At 37.6% G+C, this 8,441-nt stretch overlaps 1 protein-coding gene across 9 annotated transcripts in view; it reads left to right on the top strand.

The window, feature by feature from the left end:
• LOC122563144 (TBC1 domain family member 30-like) overlaps window positions 1-7,279 on the top strand; it is a 93,279-nt gene extending 86,000 nt beyond the window's left edge. For 8 of the 9 annotated variants that reach the window (XM_043716603.1, XM_043716604.1, XM_043716610.1 and 5 more), the window contains 2 exons: window positions 204-942; window positions 4,851-7,279. In XM_043716603.1, the coding sequence (XP_043572538.1) occupies window positions 204-916 (713 nt within the window). In that variant the 3' untranslated portion in view covers window positions 917-942; window positions 4,851-7,279. Of the gene's footprint in view, window positions 1-203; window positions 943-4,850 lie in introns of those variants that run through there. The other variant, XM_043716611.1, reaches the window with a different exon arrangement.
• The last annotated feature ends 1,162 nt before the right edge of the window (window positions 7,280-8,441 follow it).

Consider the following 8,441-nt stretch of genomic DNA (forward strand, 5'->3'; position numbering starts at 1 on the left):
GGCATTTGGCCCATCCTGATGTTAATGTCACCTGCCGCTCCTCTGTGTCATTATGAGTTCAATCCAACTAATCCTTTTAATTTATTTTAGACTTGTAAAGATTATGTGTATTTCACCTAGAAAGAATGAGTTGAAAAATCAAATTATAAATTGCACCTGAAAGAGCAACGAGTAACGTATAAAATACTTCTCTGTTTTTGCAGGTAACAATGAATCTTGCTCTCCTGGGACACCACTTCGTTCCAAAAAGTCTAAAGTTATAAATCGATTCCTTGGTGGAAAAACATTAAAGAACAGCAGCAAAAGTAACCGAGTTCACCACACCCCAAATCCCAGGACACCTCAGCCCATACAGAAACAACAGAAAAATAAGATAACTGTCCCTTGGTGTTCTCAAAACAGAGTCCCCCGGAACGTCTTGACCAGGAATCTGAAGGTTAAGTCAGGCTGCAGTGATACAGTAGGCCTGCTGGAAGACCAGACAGATAGCACCAAGGCAGAAGTTGTCAAAGTTGATGATCCAGTCCATAGAATAATGGAAGAGAACAGGAAAGGTTCTCAGTTACACTGTGAAGCCAGAATGAATTATGGTGAACAATTGGCCATTCAATTGTGCAAAAGGGAAGTTGACAATTTGGCCAAGGTTGAAAATTTACTCAAGACACTTCAGATAGGGGAGCCAAACCATTCTTTATTTGCAGCAGAATCCAGCAACCAGCTCGGGGTCCATGATGGTTGTGTGGATTTGAGAAAGGATCGGTTCAGAGCAAAGAATTTCACAGCTCAGTCTATTACCAAAGCGAATACCACAGACAGTACTCCACTTGTTCACCTCTCTGGAAACTCTCTTAGAACACAAAATTTAGGTTTATATGGATCTTGCAGCAACATCCAGATATCGCCATTCAATAAATGATTAAGAAAAGAAATGCTACTGCCTTGGTGAGGAGAGGGCATGGGTAAAAGGGAAAGGACAATAATTTTAGCCTATTTCATCTAGTCTATTGGACAACAAGCTTGTTACTAAATGTGAAGTATTGTGATGCTTAATTTGCACAAATAGTTTAGCACAAGTTGAATAATTTGTCAGAAACCACTCGATTTTAATGACTAGTATGAGTTTAAAATCCCATTTCGCAGAATCATCTATTACTTTGTGGATAGTTTTGTGGATAGTTAATATGTGTGCCCTTTAGAAACCTCTAATCTGAATGCAATGCTTACGTCTTTGCTTTGGGAGCCTTTAAGAATTACACACTATATGTAATTGCCACAATATCACAAACGTGTCTAATATTGATAACAATGTGATTCTTCAATCAAAACTAGTTTCATGATTAACGTCAAAGCTTGTAATATTAATTTTAAACTTCTAACAATGTTATCAGTTAGTTATAAAAACCCACTGTTTTAAAAAATTGTATGTTAAAATATTTTTTATATCAAAAGTTTGCCATTTAAAAGGAAAAATGTTAACTTTTCACACAACCAAATAAAACCTCAAATCTAAGAAAACAATCTGATACCACTAACATAAAAATGCTGAACTTTCATAAGTTAAATAGCTGTAGGGCACTAAGTGCAGAGAGGAACTTAGATCAAGCATGATGTTTTCCAAAATGAACAATACCAGTCATAAAATCCTCTAATGCCTTCCTATTTTAAACAACATACCCCTCTATCCGCTCCATCCTCCTGTCCAACCTATCACCATCACCCCCACCTTCATCTACCTATCGCATTCCCAGATACCATCCCCAACCCCTCATTTATCTCTCAGCCCCCTTGGGCCACCCCCTCATTCCTTATGAAGAGCTCATGCTCAAAACATTGAATCTCCTGATCCTCGGATGCTGCCTGACCTTTTCCAGCACCATACTTTTCGACCCTGATCTCCAGCATCTGCAGCCCTCACTATTTCCTGGGAAGTACAACCTGACAGACTTTACCTACTCTCGCTGTTTTGTTTATTATTCTCCTTGTTCCTTTTTTTCATGGAAAAGTAGGATAAGTACTTGTTTGTCTCTAAACTTAGCAGTCTGCTAATGAAGTCACAGGAACACACAGTTTTGAAGCTCGTTATATCAGTGAACATTCATTACAGAGGAAAGCAATTATGTCAGTTATTGAAAAGAAACTGGCTATTTCAGACATCATGAGTAATGTGAAAATATTGACGACTACTTCATTCTTATGTACAAGGCACCTTCAGGCTTGCCAAGCTAACATGCAGGTCGCATGTCTGATTTACTCTGCAGTCAGCTGTCCAGTCTTGCACATGCACGTTAACAATCCCAAACTTTCGGAATCCTCATGAAATTGTGCCCAAGACTGTATTTGACTGGAAGATCAGGTCACTTGCGATAAACTTGCAACAGTTGGAATATATGAACCTTGCAAATAAGTGAATATTAACAAAATATTTCTGAAATATGGTGAGAACAGAAAGATCACTTTCTGTTGGAGCTTGGAGTAATTGCAGCATCTTCTTTGATTGCAGCTGACTTGCCCTAAAATTTTATAACTAACCACAAATATCTGGGAAGAACAAAAACAATTTGAAATGAATACATTTTTTTTCCGCTTAGGTGCAATGGGAATTTGATAATCCAATCCAATGTATTGTGATAAAAGCTCGATCCACTAATAATTCAGATTGAGACACGTACTCATTACATATCTTAGGAATAGGTATTTAAAGTAATAACCATTTGGCTACCTTCTCATTGTACTTGGTATGATTTCTACCTCAGAACCTTGGGCATTTTAAAACTTAGCATTTCCCTTTTAATAATTACACATTATTAGTACATAGGAACAGGAGTAGGCCATTCAGCCTGTCAAATCTGCTCCAGCATTTAATATGATCACGGCTGATAGAACACGTCAGTGAGTTTTACATTATTGGTAATCAGAAATCCATGTTGACTTTAAATATACTCAAAGACTGAGCTTCCACAGCTCTCAAAGTAAACAAATTTCTCCTCTACTTAGTCCTAAGTGGCATCCTCATTATTTTTAATTGTGCCTCCTGGTTCCAGGAGAAACATCTTACCTGGATCTACCCTGTCTATCTCTTTAAGTATTTTATAGGTTTCAAAGAGATCACCTCTCATTTTTCATAACTCTAGCGAATACAGGCCTAGTTTGCCTAGTCTCCCTTCATAGGACAGATCTACTATCCCAGGAACAGACCTGGTGATTCTTTGTTGGTCTCCATCTATGGCAATAATATCTTTCTTGAGAGAAGGATCCAGAACTGCACACAGTACTTCAGGTGTTGGTCCAACCAAGTTTTTACACAATTGAAGCAAGACTTGTGATAAAGGCTAATGTTGCATTGGTCTTCCTAAGAGCTAGCTGCAACTACATGTTAGTCTTCATTAATTTATTGCCAAGGTCACCCAGGTGCCTTTGCACTTATGCACTTTTCAACCTTTCTCCATTTAAGAAACATTCTGCACATCTATTCTTCCTACTAAAGTAGGTAACCTCATGTCTTTCACATTATATTCCATCTGCCATGTTCTTGCCTGCTCACAAGCTTCCTTTACATCTTCCTTGCATCACATGTTCCTGCTTAGTTTTGTATGATCTGCAAATTTGGAAATATTTCATTTGATCCCCATATTATTTTATCATTGATATTTGTCAAAGAATAATAGAATCCCAATAGCATGAAAACAGGCCATTCGCCCAATGGATGGAGTCTATACTGACCCTCTGGGAAGCATACCACTCAGACCCACCCTATCCCTATAAACTCCACATTTCCCATGCAGCCATCTAGCCTGCACATATTTGGACACAGGAAAAATGTGCAAACTCCATGCAAACAGTTGTCCGAGGCTGGAATTGAACCTGGGTCCTTGGCGCTGTGGGGCAGCTAACCACTGAGCCACCATACCGAGCCATCATTAATAATGGGGTCCAAGTACTAGTCCTTGTAGTACCCCACTAGGGACAGCATGCCAATGTGAGAATGACCCATTTTTCTCTCCTTTCTGTTTTCTATCTGTTAGCCAAATCTTAATACACGTACAGTGTGCTTTAATTTGCTATCACAAGCCTGTGTTGTATATTTCTGCACACCAAGATAAATGTAATTGATATTTTCTCATGTCAACATACTTATATCAACTTAACAGTAACCATTGCAGTTTGCGACATTGTACACATAATTTGTAATGTTGTACAGGCAAAACAGTGCATAGTCTGGGAAGAGGTATATTTGTCAGAAAATTTCTATTATTCTGAATAGTATTCTAGGTGTTACAAAGTCTTGCTTTAGCTACTAAAAACACAGAAGTCACTGATGAAATACTTTGTTTTTTTGGTTTTTAAGAACAATTAACCTAATAGTTCAAGAGCTCAATATTGTTTCTATAGCAATAAAAGCAGAAAATACTAGGAATCCTCAGCAGGACAGGCAGTACCAGTGGAGAAAGGTAAGAAGTTAACATTTTGGGTCATTGACCTTTCATCAGAATCCAGCAGAGTGCAGTCTCTGCAGTCCTTTTGTGTAACCAATTTTAGAGATTAGGAATCCATATTAAAAGTAGATGATGGAAAGACCCTTTAGCTGTAGTATCCTTGGCAAGTTTTGTCAGCACAGTATTATCCATGGTAACTTTTATATCCATTCCTGCATTGTATCATTCAGCATAAAAATAAAAGCAATTTTCGTCTTAGAAGTTCAGTCACTATATTTTTATTACCACTGATCTGTCCAATGGAAAAGTACTGATTACTGGTTGATTTTGTGACTTGTACAGTTTTCTTCTTTATATTTTCCCGTTTTACTCTTTGACAATTTTAAAAACAAAACTGTTTGTTTTGTACTTGCACAGGTTTCTAATGGAAGACTGTTCAGTATGGACCAGAGCCCAGTCTCAGGGTTCTCATAGCAGAGAGGTCAACTGGGTTTTGTGTGAATGTTACCCTTTCGGTGGGTGCTGGCTGAGAAGTGAAGAGCCATCTGGTGCATGGAGGAACTGCCACCACCATCTGGATCTGGAGCAGCTGCACGGATGAGTCGCCGAAGTATAAGCACGACATTGCTGCAGGGTGCATCTGCTACTAAAGATGCATTGCTGCAAGTGATCAGTCAAAAGAGAGACAACAGCTGCTACAAGAGACTCAGACTTAGGGAAAGAGCAGTGTATCATAAATATCTCAACTTTGATAGAGGGACTACTGTGAGGTACCCAGCCTGGGACAGACCAGACATATGGCTGTAGCATTTGTAGACATATTGTACATGGAAACACTACTGTTTTGTGTAAAATAAGCATACTTTTTAGAGTCCAGTATTATCTTACTGGCAGTACACATTTTCTGATATTCGAGTCTGTTGCAAGAAATGTAACCTAACGTCAGAATACTGCAGTTAAATCCTTGGAGAGAGTATGCTACAGCATGCTTTTCAATTGACAGAATGTGTGCTGTATGAATTCCAGATCAGGCTGAGTTAGGAATTCCCATTAGGATCTGTGGTTTGTTAATTTACTCTTCATTGCAGTGTTATTAAACCTATCCATTATTGCAATTTACTTTCAAATGTTAACTGGTGTATCAAACAATAGAACAGCAAATACTGCAGATGTAAAAATATTCCATAGCTTTATAAAGATCCAGAGTTCTACTTAAACATTTGGAATCAGATTTATATTTTTAAAGTTGTGGCAACAGAAATGGTTATTTTGAAAGTCATACAAATTTTGAAGGTCTCACAACATTCGGTGCTCAAAAAGTTTAATAAAACTCACGACTGTTAAGAGGTGCATGCTTCCTACGTGAAATATGTAATTTTTCGAATTGATGCCACTTTTAAATATTGGTGCATGCAGTAGAAGAGATCCTGTGTCAATTATGCCTGGAATACTTCAAGCTTACTCAGAAAGACAATAGCCAATTGCTATTTCCAACACAAATAACTACTGGCATCAAATAGCAATTAGATCATGTAGATCAACTGGTTTTGATTTTCCATTGAAAATTCAGAACTTAACAGCAAAATCCCACAAGCTAGTACTTTGCAAGTAACTATTGCTTTCATGATGGAAGTGCCAATTTAAGAGAGAAGGGATTAAATACAATTTAAATCTAGGTGTTAGGAAATACTTGAATGTTTTACTGGTTTGTAAATAAATGAAACACATTAATCTGCTAAGTCTTGCAGATCTAGTCGTGATGTATCGTATTGCCAAATGTTGCTTTAATTCTTGTGGAAGTGTTAAACAAACTAAAGCCATATATATATTGACCAGGAATGAATGCATTGTAGAGGTGGGTGCCAACACCTTGTAGAACAGTGCATCTTTGTTTTGAGACATTGGTTTGAAATTCAACTCAATACACATGAACACTTCTTCTGTTGAATAGGTGTTTACAGTCCCTCGCAAACTGATTCTGGGTAACCTTAGCCCCATTACCATTAGATATGAATCTAATGCAAAGATTTTGTCAAAATTCATTTCAAAGAGAAACACTGTTCTTAACTGCTTTCCTAATCTCTGGACTGCAGCACAGTGTTAGTCCATTGTGAGGGGAGCATTAAATTGTTTCTGTCTTGTGCTATTGTTGACCAATACCTATTTAATACTACCACAAAACATGTCTTCCATTTTCTAATATTGCTAATCTTTACATCAGTGATTCAAGAGTCATTTTTCATCTGCATTCCAGAAACTTTGACTTTCCCAATTCAACTACCATCAAAATGTTCAATTCTAGGAAGTAGAAGGTAATTACAGAAACAAGAAATAAGTATTTCATACCATTTACAACAGCTATCTGAGAAGGAAGCATAATAGTATTAAAAATAAGCATTAGAATACAAAACAGAAGTTCATATAGGAAAACCAAGGACAAGGATTAAAATCTCAAAGCAAAATGAAAGGCAAAATGTGAAATCTAAGAGATGTGATTCACTTCTAGGAAGCCAATAGTATAGATAATTGAGAATTCAAGTGGAAGATAATACAGAAAACTACTATATCATTTGATTTGTTGATCCAGGTTTTGCCACAGAGAAATAGATAACAGTGCTTCTTGAGAAGGTAGGCAGTGGGAAGAAAGGCCCCAAACTAAATAACTTAAATGAAAAATGACTTATTGTCTGAAAGAATTTGAATTAATGCATGAAAAATCATCCATAAATATGGACCATAACCAACTTAGAATATTGAATGAAGATACATACTAATTCAAAGTTTGTGAGAAGATTTGTAGCTCGGCTGCTCGTTGTTGTGGTTCTGTTCACCGAGCTGGGAATTTGTGTTGCAGACGTTTCGTCCCCTGTCTAGGTGGCATCCTCAGTGCATGGGAGCCTCCTGTGAAGCACTTCTGTGATGTTTCCTCCGGCATTTGTAGTGGTTTGAATCCAGCGGACAGCTAGAACTGACAACCAGAAGCGGCAGATTCAAACCACTACAAATGCCAGAGGAAACATCACAGAAGCACTTCACAAGAGGCTTCCAAGCACTGAGGATGTCACCTAGACAGGGGACGAAACGTCTGCAACACAAATTCCCAGCTCGGCGAACAGAACCACAACATACATACTAATGAACAGAAATGTATCTCTCCATGCCAACCACAAATAGGAAATCCAAAATGTTGCGTTAAATCAGTTGTTAGAACGTACTTGTGAGGGCATTCCTTTTTAAAGAAAACAATTTTTTAAGAGATTCAGAGTGCAAGCCAGGAGACAGGGCATATCATTTAGGTAAGTGGCTGTCCTCATAATGGAGGAGAACTGTCCTTTCTGCTTCCTTGTTCTGCTAATTGAATCTGAGTTAATTGGTGTTAAGAAGAATTTGAAGGTGATATACAGCTGTGTGCCATGTTTGAGAAAGCTGAACTGCTCAGTAGGAATCTTCTCAAGTTACAAATAACAGCCAGGTAATATCATACAATTTGAGTGCAGGGAAATTTCAAGCTCTTGTTAAAATGACTTTAAAGGATGTGAATGGTCTGTGCATTTGATTTGTCAGACTGTCTGGAATATTGAAGGGATTTTGTGAAACTGCACAATGGGGATGATTTTAACCAATCTCACCAGTTAGGAAACTGACAGGATTGGGTGCAATGCTGGTTTTACACCCCACACAACTTCACATTGAAGTCAAAAAGTAACATTGAATAGGGTATAAAATCCATGTTTCACCTAATCCAGTGAGTTTCCCACCTGAAGAAATAGCTTATTACTCCCCAATGTCGATCAAATAAAACAGCATGTCATATTGACATTAAAATTCAGTTAATCTTATTAGACATTGTCATAAGAATAGTGTCACTTGGTAATACAGAGTGTTTTACTGAACTGTTGCTTGTTTAATTCAGCAGACAAATCACATTCACTGCTTTATATGTACATGGCTTGTCAGTTGTAATCCAACTGTTTTCAAAAATAAAAAAAATGTGTTTGATGTAGAAAT

This window comes from Chiloscyllium plagiosum, chromosome 26 (assembly GCF_004010195.1).
Source record: "Chiloscyllium plagiosum isolate BGI_BamShark_2017 chromosome 26, ASM401019v2, whole genome shotgun sequence".
Taxonomy (NCBI): domain Eukaryota; kingdom Metazoa; phylum Chordata; class Chondrichthyes; order Orectolobiformes; family Hemiscylliidae; genus Chiloscyllium; species Chiloscyllium plagiosum.